Raw genomic sequence first — 25,836 nt, forward strand, 5'->3', positions numbered from 1 at the left:
CCAGGAAGAAACAAAATCTGAACAGACCAATTACCAGCAATGAAATTGAATTGGTAATCAAAAAACTACCTAAGAACAAAACCTCTGACCAAATGGTTTCCCTGCTGAATTTTATCAAACATTTAGTGAAGACCTAATACCCATCCTCCTTAAAATTTTCCAAAAAGTAGAACAGGAGGGAATACTCCCAAATTCATTCTACAAGGCCAACATCACTCTAATACCCAAACTAGGCAAAGATACCACAAAAAAAGAAAATTACAATCCAATATCCCTGATGAACATAGATGCAAAAAAAAAATACTCAACAAAATATTAGCAAACCGAATTCAAAAATACATCAAAAAGATCATACATCATGATAAAGTAGGATTTCTATCAGCAATGCAAGGATGGTACATTAGAAAATCCATCAACACCATCCATCACGTTAACAAAAAGAAGGACAAAAACTACGTGATCATCTCCATAGATGCTGAAAAAGCATTTGACAAAATTCAACATCCATTCATAATAAAAATTCTCAACAAAATGAGTATAGAGGGCAAGTACCTCAACATAATAAAGGCCATATATGACAAACCCACAGCCAATATCATACTTACCAGCGAGAAGCTGCTTTTCCTTTAAAATCAGGAACAAGACAAGGTTACCCACTCTCCCCACTTTTATTCAACACAGTTCTGGAGGTCCTAGCCACAGCAATCAGACAACCCAAAATAAAAGGCATCCAGATTGGCAAGGAAGAAGTTAAACTCTACATGTTTGCAGATGACATGATACTGTACAGAAAAAAACCCTAAAGACTCCACTCCAAAACTACTAGACCTAATACTGAATACAGCAAAGTTACAGGATACAAAATTAATATACATAAATCTGTTGCATTCCTATACACTAACGATAAGCTAGCAGAGAGAAATCAGGAAAACAATCCCATTCACAATTGCATGAAAAAGAATAAAATACTTAGGAATAAACCTAACCAAGGAAGTGAAAGACCTATACTCTGAAAACTACAAGACCCTCATGAGAGAAATTAAAGAATATACCAATAAATGGATACACATCCCTTGCTCATGAATAGGAAGAATTAATATTGTCAAAATGGCCATCCTGCCTAAAGCAATCTACAGATTAAATGCAAAATACCAACAGCATTCTTCAACAAACTAGAGCAAATAGTTCTAAAATTCATATGGAACCACAAAGGACCCTGAATAGCTAAAGCAGTCCTGAAAAGGAAGAGTAAAATGGGGGGTGGGAGGTGGATTATGCTCCTCGACTTCAAGCTCTGCTACAAAGCCACAGTAATCAAGACAATTTGGTACTGGCACAAGAACAGACCCATAGGCCAATGCAACAGACTAGAAAGCACAGTTACAAACCCAAAAATATATGGCCAATTAATGTATTATAAAGGAGCCATGGATATACAATGGGGAAATGACAGCATCTTCAACAATTAGTGTTGGCAAAACTGGACAGCTACATGCAAGAGAATGTAACTGGATTGTTGTCTCACCCCATACACAAAAGTAAACTCAAAATGAATCACAGACCTGAATGTAAGTCATGAAACCATAAAACTCTTAGAAGAAAACATAGATAAAAATCTCTTGAATATAAGCATGAGCAACCTTTTCCTGATCTTGAATATAAGCATGAGCAACCTTTTCCTGAACACATGTCCTTGGGCAAGGGAAACAAAATAACAAATGAACAAATGGGACTACATCATGCTTAAAAGCTTCTGTACAGCAGAGGACACTATCAGCAAAACAAAAAGGTATCTGACAGTATGGGAGAATGTATTTGTAAATGACATATCTGACAAGGGGTTAACATCCAAAATATATAAAGAACTCACACACCTCAACACCCAAAAAGCAAATAACCCTATTAAAAAATGGGTGGAGGATATGAATAGACACTTTTCCAAAGAAGAGATTCAGATGGCCAACAAGCACATGAAAAGATGCTCCACATCGCTAAATATCAGGGAAATGCAAATTAAAACCACAAAGGATATCACCTCACACCAATTAGGATGGCCAACATAGAAAAGAATAGGAAAAACAAATGCTGGCGAGGATGCGGAGAAAGGGGAACCCTCCTACACTGCTGGTGGGAATGTAAACTAGTTCAACCATTGTGGAAAGCAGTATGGAGGTTCCTCAAAAAACTAAAAATAGAAATACCATTTGACCCAGAAATTCCACTCTTAGGAATTTACCCTAAGAATGCAGGAGCCAAGTTTCAAAAAGATATATGCACCCCTATGTTTATCGCAGCACTACTTACAATAGCCAAGAAATGGAAGCAACCTAAGTGTCCATCAGTAGATGAATGGATAAAGAAGATGTGGTATATATACACAGTGGAAAATTATTCAGCCATAAGAAGAAACAAATCCTACCATTTGCAACAACATGGATGGAACTAGAGGGTATTATGCTCAGTGAAATAGCCAGGCAGAGAAAGTCAAGTACCAAATGATTTCACTCATCTGTTGAGCATAAGAACAAAGCAAAATCTGAAGGAGCAAAACAGCAGCAGACTCACAGAACCCAAGAATGGAGTAACAGTTGCCAAAGGCAAAGGGACTGGGGAAGGTGGGTGGGAAGGGAGGGAGAAAGGTAACAAGGGGCATTACGATTAGCACATATATCGTAGAGGGGTGGCACAGTGAAGGCATAATAGCACAGAGAAGACAAGTAGTGACTCTATATCATCTAACTGTGGTGATGGACAGTGACTGTAATGGGGTATGTGGTGGGGAATTCATAATGGGGGGAATTTAGTAGCCACAATGTTGCTCATGTGATTGTATATTAATGATACCATAAAAAAATTCCAAAAAAGAAAATATTTAATATACATGTATGTTTAGTGATTTGGGTGCAGTTAAATTGATTATTATGTTTATTGCTTACATTAATATGATATCCATTCAATTCTTTCCCTTCTGAAGACCAGCATTAATCAAAGGGACATTGTGAGATAACTGGAGTAAATCACAGATATTTTCTATATCACTTTCCCTATCAAATCTTCATATTGCAATCAAAAGTGATTTAGGTGCTTGCAATCAAAAGTGACTTAGTTAATTCGTCTAACACATTCAAAATTACAGATTTCCACAAAGTAATTTTAGCTTCTAAGACTGTCTATTGAAACATGTTCCTTCTGTTCAAAAACTATTCTGTCATAAGATTCTAAGTACTTAAGTTAAATACTTATTAGTGACATGACATACAATATAATTTTCTATTATTTCTACCAAGGCAACCCTTCAAAAATTGACTTAAATTTTGATAAATCATAATTTTAAATATCACCTCAGTAAACTATTATTTTGACAAAATCTCCTGCATTTCTAACATATAGTTTTAGTAAGCAATGCTATCTTCGTGTCAAGGCATGTTTGAGACTTCCCAAAGTTTTATTCTTATTGCCAAGTAAAGAGGCACTTAACCAAATAAAGAAGCATATATTTCTTTGGCTGTGTCTGATTGACACAAGAGACCTAACATCAAGAAAATGTACATGAAGAATATTCCATTTCTTTAAAGGTTAAAAAGGCAAATTGTATTGTAACTTTAGGACTTAGAGACTTTAGGGAAGATATTTGTAAGAAACATATTAGAATTAAACATTATTCAGCTTTATCAAACCCAGTTTTCCTGAGGCTTCTTTGGAGTGTCTGTGAGTATATTTATGGCTTACCAAGCAGCTGAGTGAAAAGGGGAAGTGTGTCACTGTCCTTGGAAGGCTCTCAGGTTGGCTGCCACTGTCGACTTTTTCTCTTCTTGATACCAAGCCTGCTTACCTTGCTTTCCAGAGTTAATAGCTTTCTAAACAAAATTCTAAATCAAAATATCTTTGTTGTGTTCTAAGAGAGTATTTTTTCTTTTAGAACTGCATATGACCACCAGGAGGCATATATCTATTACTTCATGTTTATACCTATTTACAGAAATACAGATTAGAAAATAACAGTGTGGAAAAAGGTAGAAACATAGAGAATTATAGTTATATTTTAATCATTAACTTGAGATATGTGAAAGACTAGTTATATTGTTAAATAACTTGATTTTCCTATTTGAGAAATGTGCCTTATTTAGTACAGAAATTCTTATCTTATTCAAGGAAAGTTATAGTGAATATATGGTTAACCAGAATATTTATTATATAGAATTTGCTTAGGATTAAAAGGAAAACTTATTTTTATTTTAAAATTATTATTTATAATAAAATTTTAAAAGTCAGCTTTTCTGCCTAAGTAAATAGACTGATAAGCTTTATTGCCCTTATATATGGTAGTTGAAATTATGAAGGATTCAGGACCATTTTTTTACTAATCAACCAGAAAATACTTCTCTGGTATGCATGAATAATGTGTAAGTATTATGTTAATCATATATTTAATACCGTATGGTAGAAGTAGATACTTATTTAAAGATAGCTTTCATGATGTATCTAACTAGTGGAAGAGGAGTCTCTTAGTTTAGAAAGTAGAATAGAAGAGTCTATAGATGAAAAAGGAGAATTTTCCAGCATTCTCACGAGGATCTTATGAGTAATGCGGGGGTGTACAGGTCCTGGACTGAACTTAACTAGATTAAAAATGAGAAACCTTCCTTGAGTAAGCCAATCAATCTATATTCTATTTTTTCTCTTTTCTGTCTCGTTGGTGTTTCCCAGACCCTTTGCCTGGTCTCAGTTTTACTGTGGGGAGCCAACAGAATGGGATTTTTTTTCTGCACTTTAATCAGAAGGCTAAAAAAACAGCTCTCAGAGGTCCAAGAAAGAGATGACAGAGGAAATCACTGTCAACAAATGACTGAGCCTGCCCAATGATCCTCCTTATTCCTCTAGTGCCAATTCCTGATGGCTTTGTAGTTTATTTCATTATAAGAACTTATGTCTCTTACTACTATCTAGTAACATTGTGAAATTACAAAGCTAACTATTGTAAAAAAAGAGATTCACTTGCACTGATATTGAAACAATCTTGAAGTAGTTTCCCTCTTTATCTCCTTCCAATTCAAATTTTGCTCCTCAAAATTTGACTTTCCTACAGTAGGATAGAGGAAACGTTCTAAGTATTTCATTTTCTAGGATCCAGTTAAAGCAAGTTTTACTAGTCTGTGAGCTTCATGTGGTCAGAGATCATCCTATGGTTACACCATTGTATAGTAAGCATCCTGAAAATACCTGGCACATAGAAAGAACTCACTGGTATTTCTTCAGTAAGTGGATAAGTAAAACCTCTGTGCCACTGGATGGCACTACTCATTAAGAAGTAAAAGCCATTTGACTATGCCTTCTGAGTTACCTAAGACAATAAATACGTATCTCATACAACAACGCAACAACAATATACTAAGTGCCAGGCATTTTTCTCAGTGCTTTAGATGTATTAACTAAACTCAATCTTTTAAAATTCTTCTTACCTACTATTATTTAATATTCTTGAGGTGTTATTATTTAGTTTTGCAGACAAGAAACTGATACTGATACTAAGTAAATTGGGAGGCATATAAACATTATTTAGCTTTAGTAAGTTAGTAAGGCCTCTGAGTTCTGAGCCCACACTACTAAAATCAGTTTCTCCTAAGTATATTTTCTAAGTATTTCCTAAGATTATCAGTCATTTGGAGTTTCACTGAATGGACAGATGAAAAATCAAGGCATCTCTTTGATATTTGCAGAACTTGTTGAAGTTCTGACTTCTGGTGGTGGTAGCAGTTCATGGCACTTGGTCTCTACCACTTTTCCCACAGTTGATAAATGGCTTAGTGGCAATTAGTAGTGATAGAGGAGAAAATTATTCCTGCTACCCGTGTTCTTTATACATTTTTTCCCTTCACTTTCCCTTTTGTCCTTTTGCTCCCTTATTAGGCATTATTTACATACTTTAAGCAAACTTTAGCTTGATTTTAGAAGCTTAGCTATGAAGCTTTTTTTTTCTTTCTCCAACATTATGTCAGTCATAGTTGAGTAGATTGCAAAGTGCCACATAGAGGGATTGAGGAAAAAGCTTGAGATTGAGAATGGAGATGGAAAGGAATTGATTTGGTATTCTTGAGGGTTATAAGAGCCATGAAGCAATAAAATGGAGGGAAGTAGTGATATGTCAGTAGGAGGAGGGAAGTGTGGAGAGACATAATGTCAGTTCAGAAGCTCAAGTGGGACACTGGTGAAATGAGGCTGGTGGGGCAACTAGGATGGAGTCAAGGAGGAAGACAGCTGTGTGAGGATATTGTCAGATTGAACCATGAAGTGAGAGAACAGATGGTAATGTTTTCCTATTTTCAGCTGCAAATGCTGTCTTTGCAAAGTCAGACTCATTCAAAATATTCTTGTATGGGCTGGAAGTACAACAAGACACTGTTCTGAGAGCAGGGAAAAAACCAACACTGTGAAGCAATTGTAGTTCTAACAAATGACAGGCCTAATATTGCTGGGTATTAAATTCATTGAGAAGTTGTTTACTCAGGACTACTGTAGCATGAGACACCAGGATTCAATCCACTCTTATGTTTGCCTTAGGCTGGTTAGAATTTCAAAATGCCTTAATTGATGTTTTCTCCTGCTTAAGTCAATGAAGGAACAGTTATTGAAGACACAAAGTTTGAATTTTCTTAGAATGTATGTTAAATCACTTGAATCTAAGGAAGGTAAAGGACCAACAGGAAAAACAAAACTGTTTCCAAATAATTGCATTTATAGGACCAGAGACCCTGTGTGGTCATGAGGAGGGCTGGAGCAAAAGGCTGGAGGAGTTAGGTAAAGGTGTAAGACTGGGACGTACAGTAAAGCCTGTTCAGCAGGAAATAGAAAACTGTTTACAGGATTCACAAAGTTCTTATCCATTTGATCTGTTGATAATGAAGGTGAAACACAGGTGAGAAAATAGGTGGATACTCCAGGAATAGAAGGGAGAAGACTAAATCCCTGGGATCATGCAGCTAAGAAGGGCTGAATGAAGACAGCTAGAGGTTCAGGGCTGAATGGAGATTGGACTTGTGTGGACCACAGATCTAGTGGTTTGAAGTACCTGTGTTTTCTCAGGTGGAGATCCTCTATAAGATGGGTAGGTTGGCATGTGGTTTATTATTTCTGGAGCTGCAGATTGACTTGGGAAAACTGAGAATAGAACCCTGTATAAGAGCAACCTGCAATGAGCATTAATATATTAGATGATAGTTCTGGGCTGAGCTTTAGGGCTTTCTCTGTAAGAGCAGACAGAGATTCACCATTTTATCAGTCTCAGGGGATGAAGCCCTTTGCAAGAGGTGTTAACCAGAAGTGAACCTGACAGGGGCTTCTAGATCATTACAATATTCTCATCCTTGATCTGGATGCTGGTTGCCTCAGTGCGTTCATTTTATGAATTGAAATATGTGCAAAACAGACAGTGCAAAACAAAAAAAGAATATATCATCATTTTTGTATTGATTATATATTAATGGCAGTATTTTAGATCTTTTGGGTTATTTTACTGCTTTTTATTTTAATGTGGTTACTAGAAAATGTAAAATTACAGGTTTGACTTGTATCATTGTTCTCTTGAGCAGCCCTGGTGTAGTAAAAGAGCACAGGAGTTATCATCACAGAAGATGGACATAGGTTTCAGTCCTGGCATTGCAACACAAAAACATCATGGCCTTGGACAAGCCACTTCACCGCTCTATGCCTTAAGTTGCTCATTTATAAAGAGATGTTACTCATATTTCAGAGTATGAGTGAGAAATAGAGGTAATATAATCAAGCATCCAATACATGTTCAGAACCTGATAGTCATTACCCTGAGAAAAGGCCAAGGAGTTTGCTCCTTTCCTATGGTGCTGTATAAAAAAAACCCTTTTCTCTTTAACTTGCACTGCATGTTTTCAGCAGAGAAGGATGGTACCTTTAAAAAGTGAGGAGTGCATCAGGGCAAGGGTGGAAAGCATGGATAAAGGACAGCAGCCATTGCTTCATCAGGCAGGTCTTCCCTATGCCTGGTCGTATGCATCTCTGCCACTTCCCATTTTCCCCAACATTTGGCTTTTACAGCTGCTGGACTCTTTACCTTGGAATAGGTCCTTGTGTCTACTTTCATCCCAAAGTCTTTAGCCTACCTTCAAAAACTTGTGTCACTTTCAGAATTCTTTTGTTTCTAGGTTAGTCCCCCTGGCTTGGACTCCATCTGTATCTCAGTGTCTTGTGCCTGGGGCATGCGCTGATCACTTGTCCCACTGAGTGATCCTGTGGAGCTGATTTGCCAGCTCCTGCTGAGCTATGTGAGGCACACCCTTGAGCCCTCAGTGACTTTTATCAGCTTCTGGGGCTTCTAGATCCTCCTCCTTAGGGTTTCAGATTTCTACTCCTCCACCTGTCCCAGGGTCTCACTTCAGACTTAACACACATACTGTGCTCTAGCTAACTTGGATTATTTAAAATATATGTGGATCTGTATTTTCTTACCTGTGTACCTCAGTTTATGTAATTTCTTCCCCATGTAGAATGTGTAATCTTTCTTCAATGAAATAATCTCAAAAAATCATTTCAGTGCATCCTTCTCCCTAATCTTTCCTTTGAGTGATATTTACCCCACAGAATCTACAAGGGATGTTCCATATTCATCTATCATTGCTCCTCATATTCAGACATTTATTGTAGATATATATGTACTTGTCTTACTATTACTATTAAATGAGTATGCTTTAATAAACCACAGGGTCTCATGTGGCCCTATCTTTAAGTGGGGTCACAGTCAAAAAAGTCTCATTTAAAACACCAGTAAATTGACAGGTATTCCCAATATTTACATGTATCTCTTTATGAACATTAAAGAAAGTCTAGTTCACAACCTACGAAAATGCTGTTTCTCCTTCCCAAGTTACTTTATTTCCTCATTGAACTCTCTTGTTAACTCTCAAAAACTTTCTTTTAGAAACCCATTTCTTTCTTTTCTAATCCTCCGATCTTAGCTCTTTATTATGCAAATTGACTTAAACATGTTAGCTTGAAAAAATTGTCTGCTTCAATCATAACTTGGTTTATCCCCAACAAAGAATAACTCTCGTATTGATTCTTCATGAAAAAAATATTTTTTCCTCTTATCACTCTAACTTCTAGATCTGTTCTCCCAATTCTGTCACAAAGGCCCAGGAATCAGCTGTGTAAAAAATAATTCTCATTACACAGAGGAATTGTGGAAAAATTCCTGATAATGAGGGATGGAGTGGTGATGGGCAAGGCTGGGAATACTGATAGAAAAACTATCATTGCTACCACGTATTTCAGTTTCCATTGGTCAAAGATTTTGTGACCTTTTAAAAAATTTCACTCTTTACTGCACCTAACATGGAGACTTAAACTTATTAAATGCTCAATAAATATTTCCTAAATAAATTTGATGATTTACTATTTTTATTTAGGACCATCTTGGAAGGTAGTTTCTGTTTTAAGTTGTCACTTCCTAGCTATAGCTATTTTTACATAACCTCTTAAAATTCACGGCTATGTATTGTTTGATGGATTCCAAAGAACGTGTGGGATAAAAGAAAACTTAATTCAACACAAAAGTAATAATAGTCACACCATCCTTCTCAAGTGAAATGTGTAAACTGAATCATGGCAGCCAAAGTGTGAATGTGTTCTTTTAGGAGTGATTTATGTCACTACTTTGGCCATTCTTATTTCTTAGTTTCAGAGTCAAGAGTACACAATATTTCTTTACTCCTGTTAGATTTTCAGTGTTAATTTGATTGCTACTATTTTCCTGTGTTTTCCCAAGGATACAATATTCAGGAAAAAACTGTAAGGTTCCATTCATACGTATCAGTATCCTTTCTTCTTGAGTATATAAAAATGTGTTTCTTAGTCCCTTTGTATTATTTTCCCCTTCTTTTCAATAAATTCCTGCCATTTTGAAGTTCATCATATTCCATTGGAACTGCCATTTCTTTAGGCTGTTAGAGTATTTTGGAGTATATTTCTACAAAGCATATTCTTGGAAATGCCAGTGTCCCCTTCCAGGACCACAAAAGTCTCCTCAGAAACCTTCCTCTCTGATGAATGTGTTGCTTACACCAGGAGATTAAGAAATAGCCTCCTTCTTTTAGCTATTCCCAATTCCAGCAACTGGAAGGTAATTCATACTACAGATTGCCAAGAAATACCTTTACCAGGGTCACTATTTAGCTGGATGGCTTAACCAAGATTTGCTCATTTATTTATATATTATTCTGTTGGATATCTCATCTCTGTAAGTCACATCATATCTTTGTGTTTGTATAAATGTCCAGCATACAGTTTGAGAATCAAATCTAAAATTATTCTATTGCAAAAATGAGAAAAAATCGATATAAATCATTTTTATCTTCTGTAATTCAGTATTATGCAGCCTTCACTATTTTGAACTGTTTGCTTTATCTCTGAGTTGCATTTTTCCCCAATCTGTGTGTAAATTCTGTCTCTGCTATACTGAGGGCTTCAGGAGGGCAGACATTCATTTACAAATATTAATAATTAACAGTGAGGATGTAAAGATGAATAAAAGGGGGCTGCTTCTCTTAAAGAGCTCAACATTCTGGATGGAGAGAGACACATGTAATAACTATGATCTAGTGAGATATATTTGCAGATCAAGTGTTAGGGGAATACAGAACAGCTAATTTCCCTAGGGTAGGACTTGGGAATGCAGATGCAAGTCAGAAGGCTCTAAAGAAAATGGTGAAGTGGGGTGTAGTCTGAAAGGATCAATGATAATTTGCTGACAAGCATGAAGAACATCTTAGGAACAGGAAAACAGCTAACAAAGCAGAGTGAATATAAAAATAAAATGTGACATTTATATAAAAAAGTTTTGTCTGGCTAAATTTAAGGATTTTTTTAAATTAGGGGAATGACACAATCAAACTTATTAGAAAGATACAACTAGTTGCAAGATGGATAGAAAGAGTGCTGGAGGAGGCAGGTCCTGGTGAACAGGTTACTGCCTTATATTAGGTAAGTGATGGCAGAAAGGTTACAGTGCAGACAAAAAGAAGTGGGATGTTTTCATAAATAGTTAAGAATTAATGGACCAGAAAACAAACTGGAAGAAGAAGAGTTAAGAGAATTGTAAACATTTTTATTTAAGGTTGCTGGGAAACCCATGCTACCATTATATGAGATCTAGACCATATGAAGAACAGCAGGTTTGGGAATAGGGTCCTACACTGGATTTGGTGCTGGAATGTTGAACTTTAAGATGCTTTTAGGAAATTCACATTATGCTATCCAATAAACCAGGTAACCAGGATTAAATGCCACAAGGTAGGCTAATAAAACACACATAAGTTATATGTATCCTTTATATTTGACCACTGGAATTGATTTTTTTAGAGCTAATTCGAAGAACTAGAGTGAGACTGGATACAAAGAAGTTGAGTATTTTTGTTTGTATGTGGCTGTAGTTGGGAGGAGCTAGTGATGGTACTGGCAAGTTATTCCAGAGTAAAATGGAACACAGAACTATGAAGTACAAGATAATCTTGCCCATCTCTGAATGGCCAGTGTCTAGGTTAGTGTCTGTGTTTGTGGCAACCACTCCTGTGAAGAAATGAGGACTGGATAATTAACATACTTCCTCTTAACATCAGAAGGAAAATGGTTTAAAAATCTCAGATGAAGGAACAAATTTTAGATGAAGATGGAAATGTCCTCTGTCCCTGGAGACGTGAAAAAAAAAAGCTGTACAGCATTTATGTCTAAACTGAGGCTGCAGGCAATGAATAAGCATTGTTATAAATGTTTTACAGTCATTCCAAAGGCAAGTAGAGGAAGGGAGATGGCTGGATGGACTTTGATTTAAGCAGAGATGGCAGAAAGATAAGGGAGGATGCTGGGGAAACATCTGTCTTGATATGATCTGAAAATAGATGTGGTGCAACTTAGAAAGTGGGTTATAGTCAGATAGGTTTGCTAATTTAAACTTTATAATGAGAGGTAGCCAGGATCCCAATTCCCCATAACCTGGACTAGACAGATGTAAATAATATATGAGAAGAAGTTCACCAGAGGTAACATAAGCTTGTTGCACTGGTAAGCATTTTGTCCCCATGTCCTGTGTAGTGTCTTCTCATTATGACCTGAGTAAGATGAACTTAAATATGTACATCCTCTTTTGCCCCTTCAGCTTAAGACCTTCCTTGGACTCAGGCTGAATGCTATGTGATGCTTCTTTCTCTTGAATCCCACGTTAGTCTCTGCTTGGTCTTCACTCCCTGTATGTGGTAAACATATGATGAAAAGAGAGGAACAGCACGATAAGAGAAGGTAAACTCTATTTGCTCCTCTACCCCAAGATGTTAGCCTTAAAATAGTAAAACCATGGATGTCTGTGAGCACTCCGTGTTGTTATTGACTCATTTTAAAGTTTTTCAGGAGTTAACAGGGAAAATGCATTTGCAAACCTTGCACATCTTCTACAACAGTGGCTCTCAAGTTGTGGGGGTGAGGGTGGGAGGAAAAAAAGACACCGAAGTAGCATAGCGAGTGTTTTCAAAAAGAGAGTGTTTGTGTGTGAATGTATCTGTGTGTGTACCCGTAGAGGAGGGAGTGTTGTAAAAAACTTGCAGAGGATTCTGATAAACACCTGTCTTTCTTCTGATTGAAAATCACTGCCCTGCAGATGAGCAAAAACCACAGGAGGAGTGATAATTGGGATTTATGATTTAAGAGTTGGCTGTGGTAAGTGATAAAGTCCAGAAAGTGGGCTACCAGAGTGGAATGGAGGTGAAAATTACTGGAGTCAAAAACAGGAAAAAGTGAGGCTGGAATACTAGTAAGTCCACCACAGGATGGGTGAGGCTTTGGATTTCTCCTTTATCACCCATAGCACTTTCTTGAACATCAACTACATAATGTGTATTCAATAAATACTCTTAATAGACTGTGTACATTTCAGAAAAATGTATTACTTTTAATATCAATTATGTGAGCATGCAACATTGCTAAATACAAAAGTCATACAAGCTCACGAATGACTTCAGAGACTGCCACTTTAAAGAGCAATTTAGTGCCTCTTAAGACATCATAAATCATAGAGCCTCTCCTGTTATCACTTGATGACTCAACATTTTCTCCCTATTAGTACAGACTTACTTTACTCAGAAGCTTTGATGCCCATCAGTTATATTTCCTTACCCATTATTGCTTCTCTGGAGAGAAAGAGCAGTATTATTCACCTCATAAAATAGTGCTTTTCCACTGTATCTGCATAAGACTCAAGTGTAGGGCATTTACAGTGCACAGTTCTGGGAGTATTGCCTAAAATCAAAGGCTGACTGTTACCTATTGGAAAAACATTTTTATGAATTCATGATAACAATGTATTGGCATAGGATACTTACAACTGATAAAATGTAAATCTGACAAGTTCACACTCATTGCAATTGAGTAGAAAAAGAGAGTGTCTTATTTTAAGTTAATTAAACAAAATGAGAATCATGGAACATAAAATATCTGACCTATGCTAAATTTACTACATGCCAGAAAAATATGTTTTGGGAAATACAACATAAAAAAATAATTCTAATTGAGTTTTTTTCTAAAGTGTACTTTCTATGATATAGTGACATCTGTGTCACTACTTATCTGGGTGATCTTGGGAAAGGCAATTCCCCTTTCTGGGACTCAGTTTCTTTCTCTAAAAACGGAGGCTGAACCAGTTTATCTCTAAATGTTCCCTTACAGATAAACATGCTCTGAAATTGGCTTTAGTCTTATGGCATGTGCAGTAGAAATCTCCTTGAAAACAAGGATAGGTTCAAATCTTAAGTTTATCATTTATTAGCCTTTTAAACTTGGAAAAATTATACTTTACTGAGCCTTAATTTCCTAATCTGTGAGATGAGGTAATGCTACCTCTTTAATAAAACTGTTTCAGGGTTAAATGGGAAGCTCTGTGTTGGGAAGTGATTAGCATAAGGTCAGTTGGTTGATAGGCATTCAGTGCTTATTATCAAATCAGTGCCTTAGTTTTCTGCCCTTTTCTTCTCTCCTTAAAAATTAAATTCCATATGTAATATTGACTTGCAAGTAAAAGATATTACAATAAAACTTGGAAGATACTGTGAACTTTTGCTGAGCAACATTTGTAAGATGTGGACATTTTGGAAAGTATATTTTTATCTTCCAGCTTGAGAATCCCTCTGGGTTTGAATATAGCAGACAAAGTAGCAGTAAGAGGTCAAAAATAATTCAAAAGCTCCATATGACTTCACAATTTAGCACTATTATATATTCAAAGACAAGCATGACATAACATGCATTAATAATAGTATATCACACAGGGATATTAAACCCTCCACATATACTCAGCACTAGTTCTAAACTTTATAAACCACATAAAATCAGTTTGGAATTCCACAGTTTTAAGGAGAAAAGAACTTTACTCAGAACTTTACAAAGCTATGAGGATAGTAAATGAGGATATTGAAAAAGTGATTTTATGGATTTAAACAGACCACCAGAGGTTGTCTAAAATAGTGTTAAGAACTTCTTTTGCCACTTGTGAGTCTATTAAGAAGTCCATTTGTTTAAATTTTAAGTGGATATTTTGGGCCCTATTGGTTAGATAGAAAGAAGTCCTCTAAAATTTAATCTTTCCTCTTTCTATTTTCTGAGATTCATTTTGTTAACATTTTTTTCTAGTAATATATGATCAAGGACCAAGTGGTACCCATGCCCTTATCCCACTCATTTGAAATGAACTGTAAAATGAGATGAGGGCAGACTTACCTTCCACCCTGTATGCAACTACAAAGGAGGTCTGTGTACCTGGTATGTCCACAGAGATTACTTTCACATGGTACTATATCTAAACCTCAAGGACAGTTAAGTGGGCTCTTTATTGTATGGGTCTTCCTATAGTCTGCTATTTTTCCAGTGATTCATAACCCACTGGCATATTACTGGTTCCTTATTACCACTGATAAATGACTTAGTAATACTGACCAGAGGGATTACACAGCAACTTTCCACATAAGAATTATGAAGTCAAAACACAGCAGAGGCCATCAACATTATTAATGAGGATTTTGTCAGCTTCTAATGATTATTATTGTATCAGAAAGCAATTCACACTAATTATTAGTAAAATTTACAAACATTAAAAAGTGCTTAATAATATGTGGATTTGATAGGGCTGAAAAAGACATGAAAAACACAACACAAGGGATCACTTTTGTGATTGGTGTCCACATGATTGCATGGAGAAATTATTTTCCATCTTTTGCAGCTCCTCTAAATTTAAATAGTAGCATACAACATTATGAGAAATTTGATTCCATTTAAGAACTAAATATTTCCAATTCTTTGTATTATCTTGGCTTTCTTTCCCACCTTCCCAATTATCCCAAATCCTCCTAATTTAAAATAAAAATATTTGTTGGAAAAAATTATCTATTTTGAAATAAAACAAAATTTGCAGATTGAATTCTGGCCTATGTAGACACCAAACAGACTGATTTCAGGTAATATTCACATTAATGGATATTTTTTAATGTCTGTGTAGTAAAGAAAAGGAGTCTTGATTAATTAATCTGACTTAATTAATCAACAGTGAATCAAGGGGAAAGACTGAGTTAAAAAGAAAGTGTGTTCTATCCTGTGTACACCATCACCCCATGGAGATGGAAAAGAAGGCAGCCCTTTTAAAAATGAGTGGTATAAAAATTCACAGTAACGTACATCATTTTTGTTTTTCATAAGCAATCAGAGAAAGGGGCAGTGCTGAGCATCTATATTGTACAATATAAAACTGTAAATAACACAGCAAGGACACACAAATACATGATGCCAAAAACAGTGCTTTCTGGATGGTTCTTTTACTGGGTAAATACTTGGACCAGAGATATTTAAACTCTGGGGCTCAACCAACCCATTGCAAATAGACACAATTAAATCCTCTGACATTGTGAAGGGCCAGATGCTACAGGAAGAATCGTCATCTAGGTCGGTGCTACTCTCTGCAAGCATTTCATCATATGGTCAAGTGAAAGGACCCATACAAAAATTACATCCAAACACAAGCCACATGCTGTCAACCATTGCTAATGACAGAGGTAGAGAAAAGTCTGTCTGCACCCACAGCCTCTGCCCCCATTTTTAACATGATAATGAGCAGGTTCCTACAATGCAGCACAACCATTTTCTTTTTCCCCTTTTTACTCTTGGAAACAAATGTATTCCAGCCAGGCCTAGAGATTTGAGACATTGTCAGATGCTGTTGAAGATCAAAGTGGGGTGTTAGCTTTCAGATTTTGCTGCTTCCCCCTGGGCTTCCCCACTTTGCTCCGTCGAATTTCGCTGTCCATCTTCTTCACCTTCTGTAAAAGACAATGAAAAAAGGATAAAGACAAAATAAGAAACCATTGTGTACATTTTCCAACTCTTAAGGTATCATATTGGAAATTTCAGAAATACTTATAAAGTCTGAAATTCTTAGAGAGACAAGCGTATTCTTGGTAATTCCCCATCAAGAAAATAGTATGTTTCAAGGGTTGGCTAATTGTGATTATGTGGACTTAGAACAACATGGCTCAAAAGCAAAATAACTGAGGGTCACAGTACTTGGTATCATCTATGCTGTTGATAAATAGCTGGAAATTTCATGCCCTTATGGCACTTACATATTGTTTCACAAGTTGCAGAAATTAGAAGTGGAGAGCACATTTACCTTTGTACTCCTGACAGTCTTATTTTAAGAACTATTTTAAAATCACATTTTATATTATTTATAGCACCTGATGATAGCCCACTTGGTTTCTCAGAGGTTTAATTACTTAAAATTAAAAGCAACAGTGGAAGAGGAAAGGACATTATGTCAGCTGGTCAGTCCCTTGTCATATAGTTATGATGGCCTCTGGCCTGCCCTTAGAAAACATGCACAGCTCCAATAAAACCACCATCATAACTGCACCCTCAGCAGCAATCTCAGCTAGTGATAGAGCAAACAGTGAAATTAAACAATGCTGTCTCTTCATATTAGGTCACTTTACCTTAGTGCAAGCGGCAAGCAAACCTTGACTCAGATTCATCTATTTGCATGTGTTAGTACATTGTTAAGCAACCAATGGACAAAATATTAGTGGACAAAATATTTTAGGGTATTGCAACAATGTAAATTATATCAATGTTTGCTAAGAGTTTGTAACAATAATTCAAATGGATAGAGTGTAAGTGAGCTGATCCATTCTTTAGATGGAAATGTTGAAAGATAATTTCTCCTTTACTCTTAAAAAGTACACATAAAACATCTCACTGTATATCATACTTTAGGGAAATTAAAAAGTCTACGTAAACAAAAGTCTGTTCTAAAGGAGTTCCAAAGGTAACACCAGACATTATGTATCATTTTCATAAACTACTTTTATTATCTGAGCAAGGAACAGGCTCCCAAAATGTGCAGATGGCCTGAATCTGAGATGTGTAGATTAGCATGCAGCAAGAACTTGATAAACAGAAGTTCTTGGTAACCAAAGGAATGAAGTCAAATTGAGGTAAATGCAAAACAGTAGAATATTCAAGGATGAACATTACTGCATATATACAAGATGAGGAAGTTGACTCACATGTGACTTGGAACTTTCTAAGTGTATGGGGGCACTTCTCAGGGTTTATTTAGCATAATGCTACAAACACAAAGCCCTGGCTAAATAGATACTCGCTAACAAATCAATTTAACCAGGGGACAGAAATATTGTTAATTATAAACTAAAAAGAAGCTGAAACACTCAGGAATTATAAAAAGCCCCTCATGATTCTCAGCTTGTGATCTTTCATTAGTCATTTTACATTTGTCAGTATTGTAGTTATTATTATTTTTAGTTCTTTATACTTAGAATAACATAGCCAGTGATGTTTATATTTTGCTTAGTTTAGGGCTTTATGATTTCAAAACAGAAAAATTTTTAAGGCCTAGGAAAACTGCAATTAACATGTAGAAACCTTTAGAAAAAAAGACATTTGGGAGCATAAAGAAATTTGAAATATTTAAATTATTTAATAATAATATAATTAATATAAAATTACTCTATTTATTGTATTAATATAAAATACTGTCTTACAAATTATTACATAATAATTTAATGTATTCTCTTGTATAAGTCTTAGGGCTGAGTCTCAATTTCAGTGAAGAAAAAATTAAACTCTACTATGAATAAAAATGACCTACTATTGAGTCGTTAGAATTAATGCAGATTATTTAAAATATATATTAATAAAACAAAATATAAATCTTATGAAAGAAATTAGCAAATTCTCAATTGCTGAAAAAAAAAATTACTTACCTCATGCCATCAAATTGGATAATTCCCTATATAGCCTTTCTCAGAGCTGCTTTGAGAAGTAACTCCTGGTGGTGATAATGAAGAAACAACAAAACCTAAAATATATATAGGTCTATATATTCCAAGGTGGTGATGTTAAAGTTTTATTTTCAATCTGAATTTGAAAAGACCAACTGACCTGCTGACCTACACCCATAGAAGAAGAACTGTCCCTTGGTATTTTAAGGTAATGTTGTTAAGCTGTGTCATTAACATAGACTCTGACTGTTTTCCAGTAACTGGAAGGCTTTGCCAAAAAAATTCTAATAGCAAAAAAGTACTGAGTGATTACCATGACTCAGAAACTAAGTGCTTTTTTCATATACAGAACACTGTAGTTCTTAAATCATGAACTCCTTTTTACTTTGAAAGGTTATTTTTTTTTAGTTTTCTCAAGGGATATACACTCAGCTTTGGTATTTGCAAAAGCTACAGATGTAATAACTATCAGGCTTCATTCACATACTCAGAAGTACTGTGACATATCAAACTTGTTTTACTTTTTCATGGGTAAAGTTAGACTCCTTGGAAAGAGTTTGAGGCCCAATAATAAGACAAACTTTTCACAAACCCATTTTATCATGACAGAAAGACAAAAATTCTTTATCTAAGACTTATTTATGTCTACATAAGAAATTCTAGAACTTTATATTATAGGGATTAGGATTTTAAAAACCCATGTGTTTTAAAATTGATTGCATTAGTAAAATCAGATTAAGTCCTCTATATTTGAATGGAAAAACCCTGTGAAGAGAAGTCATTGAAAACAAGTGGAAATGATTAATATAGCTTCTGATTTTTTAAATCTTGCTTTAGATTGTTTATAACTCTATTAGGTTACTTTCAAAGGTGGTTTTCATGCCTGCCTCCTATTTAATGAAATCCTGCAAATCAATCCGGGTTCATAGTATCAAACAACTCACCTGTCTTGTTGATATCAAGACCTGCTAATTTCAAGGCTAATTCATTGCTATTGCCGCTTGCAGAGGAAACCAGGATATCATGTATTGCATTTCTTCTACCTGTTCTTCCTGAAGCAATAAAATCTGCATATGTAGTTTCCACATCAGTCATTGCTAACAAATATCCACATAGCAGGGACTACAAAGAGAGGAAAATTTGTAGGTAAATATAATATTGGTCAATGGTAAACATTTAACAAAGACACCTGTTAAATTACTGCTCCACAATATGAATGTGAAGTAATTGTCTTGCTTACATGTCAACAAAGTAAGTTATGCTTTGATTCTTGATCCAAGGTCAGATAAATTTTTCTGTAAAAGGCTTGATAGTAAATATTTTAGGCTTTGAGGGCCATAAAGTCTCTATCCCAACTTCTCAACACTGGTTGTAGTGCAAAAGCACTAGAAACGTCAAAGTTAAGTAAAGGTAATAAAAAAATTGTATTCACAAAATAGTCATAAGCCAGGTTTGGCCTCCATACCACAGTCTTCAGACACTGCTTTAGATCGTAGTTTGTCTTTCTGTAACACCATTTTAGTCAATCTTCAACTTGACATCAGTAGCAAGTCAAGGTGGGGGTAGAGGTAAGCAGTAAGCAAGTGCATTGTCTGCAGAGTCTAAGAACAATAACAAAATCCACCAACACCCAGAATTTCTTTTTAATATCACGATGCACCAGTATTCTAAGCAATGTCAGCAATCAAATGCTGCTCCCAGTCCAGGAGGACAACTCCCTTGTGGCCCCCTTAGTAAGTCATCACTTGAAAGGATTAAGTCTTTCTTGATTGAATCTTCAAAATAAAATTTTCGAAGTTATAAAAGAGTCAATGAAAGTGAGTTTTCCTAAACAAACTTGGTGATACACATACTTAATTGAGAACTTAATGAAGAAAAATATTTTCAAGGTAAAATATGAGTTATGTGTATTAAAAGAAGGTCACAAAATGCAAATCTTACACTCTGTGTTTAAATTTATATCCTTCCCTGAAGGTCAAGAGAGGGATGAATGCTAAGATATGAGTAACAAATTTCTGCTTGGTTAATTTGCTTAAACGGAACTTTAAAATACAACTTCCCTCCTATTTCTAAGCATTTCAATTACATTTTACTGTAGTTTAAAAACTCATTCCAATATTCAAGAGAAACTAGTTTTTTATAACTATAAGAAATATTAAGAAAGCTAAAATGGTGGAACCAATATATCACCATGGGTGTGAACACTAGCACTGAAATAACTTGATGCCATTTACAGTGCACTTTAGGATGGCAGCCAGTAGCACATTCGTTAGGCTTAGTTCTTTTCCTAATGCATGTTGAAGAGGGAGCTGTTAATTCAACCTGGAGAAAACTTTTATATTATCTATTCTTTGAGAGGAAGCCGAAACAGGAAAGAGAAATACCATAATACAAGTTTTGAAATAGGAAATATATATATACTGTATGTTTTACTGTGGCTATATAATGGATAAGATTGGTTTCTATTCACTTGACTATATCTACCATTCTTTTTTAAGGTTATAGGATTTAATGACTATCATTTTATTTAAAATTCCAAAATGCCCCTCAGAAGATTCTGGGTTTAGTCCTGTCTCTGGCACTGGGTCATGGAGTAACTTTTGGAAAACACTTGACTACCTGGTCTTTCATTTTATAATAAGTGAGACAGCTGGATGACCTGATCATTAATGGCACTTCAAGTGAAGGTGTAAAAACAATGGTCAAAACTATCTCATTTTAAACTCTTAAATTTCAAAATCCCCTTCTGTGGCTATAACCACCTATTCTTTTTCTTTTCCCCTTACTCTTAATAAATCTGTTCTTCACACTGGTTGTATCTTTAATTCCTTTAACCATTTTTATTTTAATGTCCTCTAGGTCCAGTCTGGATCAATTGCCCATCACTTCATATAGCTTCTTCTTATCATCAAGAAGTTCCCATGATCTGCTGTCACCTCAACTTTCCTAAGTGTCACCTGGGAAAATAGCATGGTGCATTTTTTCTGATCTTACTAATGGGTGGTTGAGAGTTACCAGAAAAAGTCACAAAATTGTGCCAATTGGCTCAACTAGAAAATTTTTCCTCTATTATTAGTATATGATGAGTTGTTTGGAAATTCTTTGTTCACCTCTAGTTGACTCTTGCTTATGTTTTTCTCTGTGGGAAGGATTCCAAACATTTCCCAGTTCACACAATTGGATAACCACCTGCCTTATGAGATGACTTTGCATCTTCCTTCTCTGAGAAGATAAAGGAAAAGGTCTCTTAAATTTCTTCCTCTCTAACACATTTCTCTGTAAATCACTATTCTTTCTTTTCTAGATGAATTAACCATTTTCTTTTCAAAGAATGCTATTGACTCTATTTCCTATCACTTTGTGTAGAACTTTGCTCCATCATTATATTTTTTTCTCTCAATTATTTGAATCTCCTTTCTCCTCTGGATTTTTCAAGTTTATCAGCATGTTCAAGTCTTCTGTTAATAAAGAAAATGAACAAGCGATTCAACCAAATAGGCTTTCCTCAACTTTTACGCATCTTTGCACTACCATTTCTTTCCTTCATCAAACTCAGAAAGGTCCAGCTACTTTTATTTTCTCACTTTCTTGGAACAGACCTTTAGAGTTTTTGTATTCCATTGGCTTTTATGTAGTATATTTTATGAAGACTACTTTCTTATAGATCACCGAAATGATCTGTATTAATATTCACTGCTTAATATTAAAGTTTTTTGTGAGTGTCCGCCCTGTTTGAGCTCCCTACAGTACATAGCACTCCCAGTTACACTCTCCTTGAAAGCCTCCCCTAGCACATATAGCAAGTTATAGAGGCAAGGTTACTATAGGACAGATCTATCTGTATCTGAATCTAAGTTTTCCATTTCCTCGTTATGCTATGTCTAATCTCTCTACTAGATTCTTCATCTATAAATTATGATAACTATACTTAGTTCTCAAGGTGGCTATAAGAATTTATTTGGATTATGTATCTAAAGAACCTACCGTAATGCTTAGCACATGGTGATCAGGTGCTGATAAAAAAAGCTAGCTGTCACTTTCTTAGCTCCATGACACCTTACTATCCAGGCTGCCTCCTATTTGACCTTAGTATGCTTCAAGATTTCTCTTCCTAGGGTCATTTGCTGAAATAAGAGCACATTTTGTTGGAATTTAGGATCAGTCCTTGACATTCTTTACTTTCTGACATGAATAACTCACCTAATTCCATGGCTTCTAACTGCTCAAGAACAACTGCCTGCTGAATAGCTATTTCTACTTGGTTCTGTACAAACATTTCAAATTCAATAACACAAAATAAGACCACCACAAAACACATTAATAAAGAAAACTGGCCTTATAAATATGCTATGTTGGAGCATATTTTTTACTAATTTCTCTTGCCTGATATCCATGTCTAATCACTTGCCAGGTTATGTTGATTTTTATTTGATGTCACTCATATTTATTCCCTGTAAAACAGGAAAAGCTCTTACCAGAATTACTGCTGAGTTTTTCCAGAATCTGTAAAGAACCCACTTTGGCTGCTTTAACTTCAACTTCTCACTCTGATACTTGGTATGTTGCAAAATATTGCTCAATATTTTTCCAAAGCCTCTCTGCTGGTATATTTGCTTAAGTCTGTTATTCCACCTGGAATACCTTCTTGTAACAAACTTGCTTGTTGAAATGGATTTACCCCTCAAAATTCAGCCAAATGCCACCTTTTCTTGTGTCTTCTTTTTCCTGTCTCTTAGGTAGCCCTCGCACTTGTCCTTGTACAGTGCACTTAAATTCTAATGAGCATTATGGTTACCTCTCCTCAAGACAGATCACTAGCTCTGACAGACAGGAACTGCATTTTGTTACTGTTTTAATTATATACAATTCTTAGCAGAGTCCTTTGCACACAGTCAATGCTAAATAAAAATGTGTTGAATAGAACTGAACAATAAGATACATATTAATCATCTTTCATTAGTAGCCACAGAGAACTTTCCTATTCTCTAGTTATACTAAATTACCAAATCCTAAAACTCCAGAAGTTTTTACAGGTGAAGAATCTGAGGACCAGACAGTTCAAGTGACCTGCTCATCTACACATGGTTAATTACGTGTCAGGAACAAAAGTCTGCAAAGTCCCAGACTACTCTCTTTGCTTTACCATGTCTGTCTGTGACTAATGGTTTTTACCTTGGAGTAATTCAGTGCTATTACTTATAAAGATATTTTCATTACCTAATCAACACCCAGTATTTAGTCTCTATATTACTTTAAAGATTTAGAAATGGACATGAACATAAACCTAGCAAATGTAGCTCATACAAATTTAGGGGGAAGTGGAGTTACAGGAATAAGCTCATCTCACAATCATTGTTACTGTCCTTCACTCACTCTCTCAATGGCTTTTTAAAACATAGGCTTTTAAAGAACACAACTGCTATTATCTTTCATCTGATAACAATGCTATGAAGTAGGAAAAAATATCCTATTTACAGATGAAGAAAATAAGTCTCAAAAATTTTAAGTGACGGCTAAACAATACACAGAACTATGACTTAAACCCATGTCTGTCGCTTTTGCATAAAGAGCATTGTGTTTTGCAATAAAGATCCTTGTTTTTTTGTCACTATCATTTTTCTATGTAGACTCTCATAATACATGTGCATGCCAGGGTTTACATATAACTCACTTTACTAATAACAGTTTTAAGGAGATATGAAATACCAAGAATGAGACAGAAAATAGTGGTGATATTGTCCGTGAGAAGATATGAATTAAAAGAAGATGTACTATGTTATGACTTATATATCTGGGAATGTTTAAAAGATCCTGGTGGTAATTCTACTTATAAAAGGGGAGCCAACAACTTAATTTGAATTTACACTTACTGTACTACTGAATAACAAGCACATGGAAGAAGGAAGAGGGTTATGAAAGATGTAAATGTATATCGTGTTCACCTTTAAAATGTGTATATGTAGCTTTCAACTGGATTGAGTACAAGACAATAGTGATGACTGTGAGAAGAGCTTATTCCTGTAAACTTCTCCTCCCCTCAAGCATTTATGAAATATAATTGCTAGGTTTATGTGCACCCAATCTTAAACCTTTGAACTAACACAGAAACTAAGTATACTGAGAATTCAATTATGGTAGCCATTAAAATTGTTATTATAATAATAGTTACTATAAAAGTAGTGTTTCATTTTTATTACATTTTCCTTCCCACACAACAGACTTATTTTTCAGTAAAAAGAACAATAGCTGACAAATAGCAACAACCTAAATATATGAAGAATGCAATTATATTTTTAAAATATATAGATGCTGTGAACTGTATTTTTTTCTCTCCAAGATTATTGTTCTTTTAGTGAATTCCCATTAGGTGCTCAAAAATAGTTATTTTTACATGCACGGCAGCTATATTATTTTTCTTCCAGGTAAACACTTAGAAACAGCTCTTCAATTTAGGAATATGACTCTCAAGAGATGGGACGTATCTTTTACACCAAATATACCACTGAACGGTGGTGACTTGTAGTTTTGCTTAGAAATTCTGGGGAAACTGTTGTCAAAGGATTCTGTGTGATATTTACTAAAAAGTGAAAAAAAAAGCTTTAAAAAAGTCTAATAAATATCAGCTGCTGGTAGAGGTTTAATAGAGTAGAAATTAGCACACATTCTGGCCTTATAAAAATAAACTGATTAGAATAAAACCTGGAAAATTTACCAGAAGTGGGCTTTATTCTTCAGTAGTTTCTTGTTTATGTTGCTATAATCAGAATTTTCTAGACATGACAAAATTGTAGTATTAGATATAAACTAGATATAAGGGTGGTTTTTCTTTGCATCCAGTTATTCAAAAGAGCAATTATACAAATAATCAAAGTCTGATTAGACAAGACAAAAATGCATTTTATTATCTAAGTACTATGCCATTTGTAGTTAAATTTTAAAACATAAATCTCTATTGATATAAAAAATCCAGTGAAAATTCATGACTAAGTTATAAGCTTGCTCTTTCATTTCCCCTTCTTAAAAAAGCCTCACTTTCTCAGTCTTAACAAAAGCAGCAGTATATTGCTATTCTAAAAATTCTTCATTTGTATAATGAATTTCTAAACTGAGATTGATGATTCATGTTGGTCTTTTCCTTGTTTATGCTCTTTACTTTCTAAAATATCATATACACAAATTATTTGAGAAAATAAACCAGAAGATTTTACCCTAGTAGAATTTACAGATTTAGATATATTGCAAGAGTCTAAGAAAAATATGTACTTACGTCTCCTATATTAAACAAATTGAAGCATGGGCCTATGAGACTGCTAAAGTGATTTTTATAGTGACATTGAGTCATGAGCCAAATGGTGACTGGATAGCATGCTAATTTTACTCCTGTAAATGGGGACACATGAAATGAGACTCACAGATTTGGAAGAACGAATGGAGAGAATGCCATCAGTAGGCCCTAAAATATTCTCTCTAATATGAATGGTAT

General features: G+C 35.1%; 1 protein-coding gene and 2 long non-coding RNA genes across 5 annotated transcripts in view; 1 reads left to right on the forward strand and 2 right to left on the reverse strand.

Annotated features, from left to right (window-relative positions):
* Window positions 1-2,580, reverse strand: part of LOC130682873 (uncharacterized) — an 89,295-nt gene extending 86,715 nt beyond the window's left edge. Inside the window, exon 1 of the long non-coding RNA XR_008996270.1 lies at window positions 2,123-2,580. This is a non-coding gene — a long non-coding RNA (uncharacterized LOC130682873). The remainder of the gene's footprint in view (window positions 1-2,122) is intronic.
* The window catches only part of LOC118913476 (uncharacterized), a 213,888-nt gene that overhangs the window by 29,549 nt on the left and 158,503 nt on the right, over window positions 1-25,836 (forward strand). The window lies entirely within an intron of this gene.
* The window catches only part of PKIA (cAMP-dependent protein kinase inhibitor alpha), an 84,361-nt gene continuing 73,574 nt past the window's right edge, over window positions 15,050-25,836 (reverse strand). For 2 of the 3 annotated variants that reach the window (XM_036887495.2, XM_057497955.1), the window contains exons 3-4: window positions 19,298-19,475; window positions 15,050-16,373 (exon numbers count right to left, since the gene is read on the reverse strand). In XM_036887495.2, the coding sequence (XP_036743390.1) occupies window positions 16,294-16,373; window positions 19,298-19,448 (231 nt within the window). In that variant the 5' untranslated portion in view covers window positions 19,449-19,475 and the 3' untranslated portion in view covers window positions 15,050-16,293. Of the gene's footprint in view, window positions 16,374-19,297; window positions 19,476-25,620; window positions 25,706-25,836 lie in introns of those variants that run through there. The other variant, XM_036887494.2, reaches the window with a different exon arrangement.

This window comes from Manis pentadactyla, chromosome 3 (genome assembly GCF_030020395.1).
Source record: "Manis pentadactyla isolate mManPen7 chromosome 3, mManPen7.hap1, whole genome shotgun sequence".
Taxonomy (NCBI): domain Eukaryota; kingdom Metazoa; phylum Chordata; class Mammalia; order Pholidota; family Manidae; genus Manis; species Manis pentadactyla.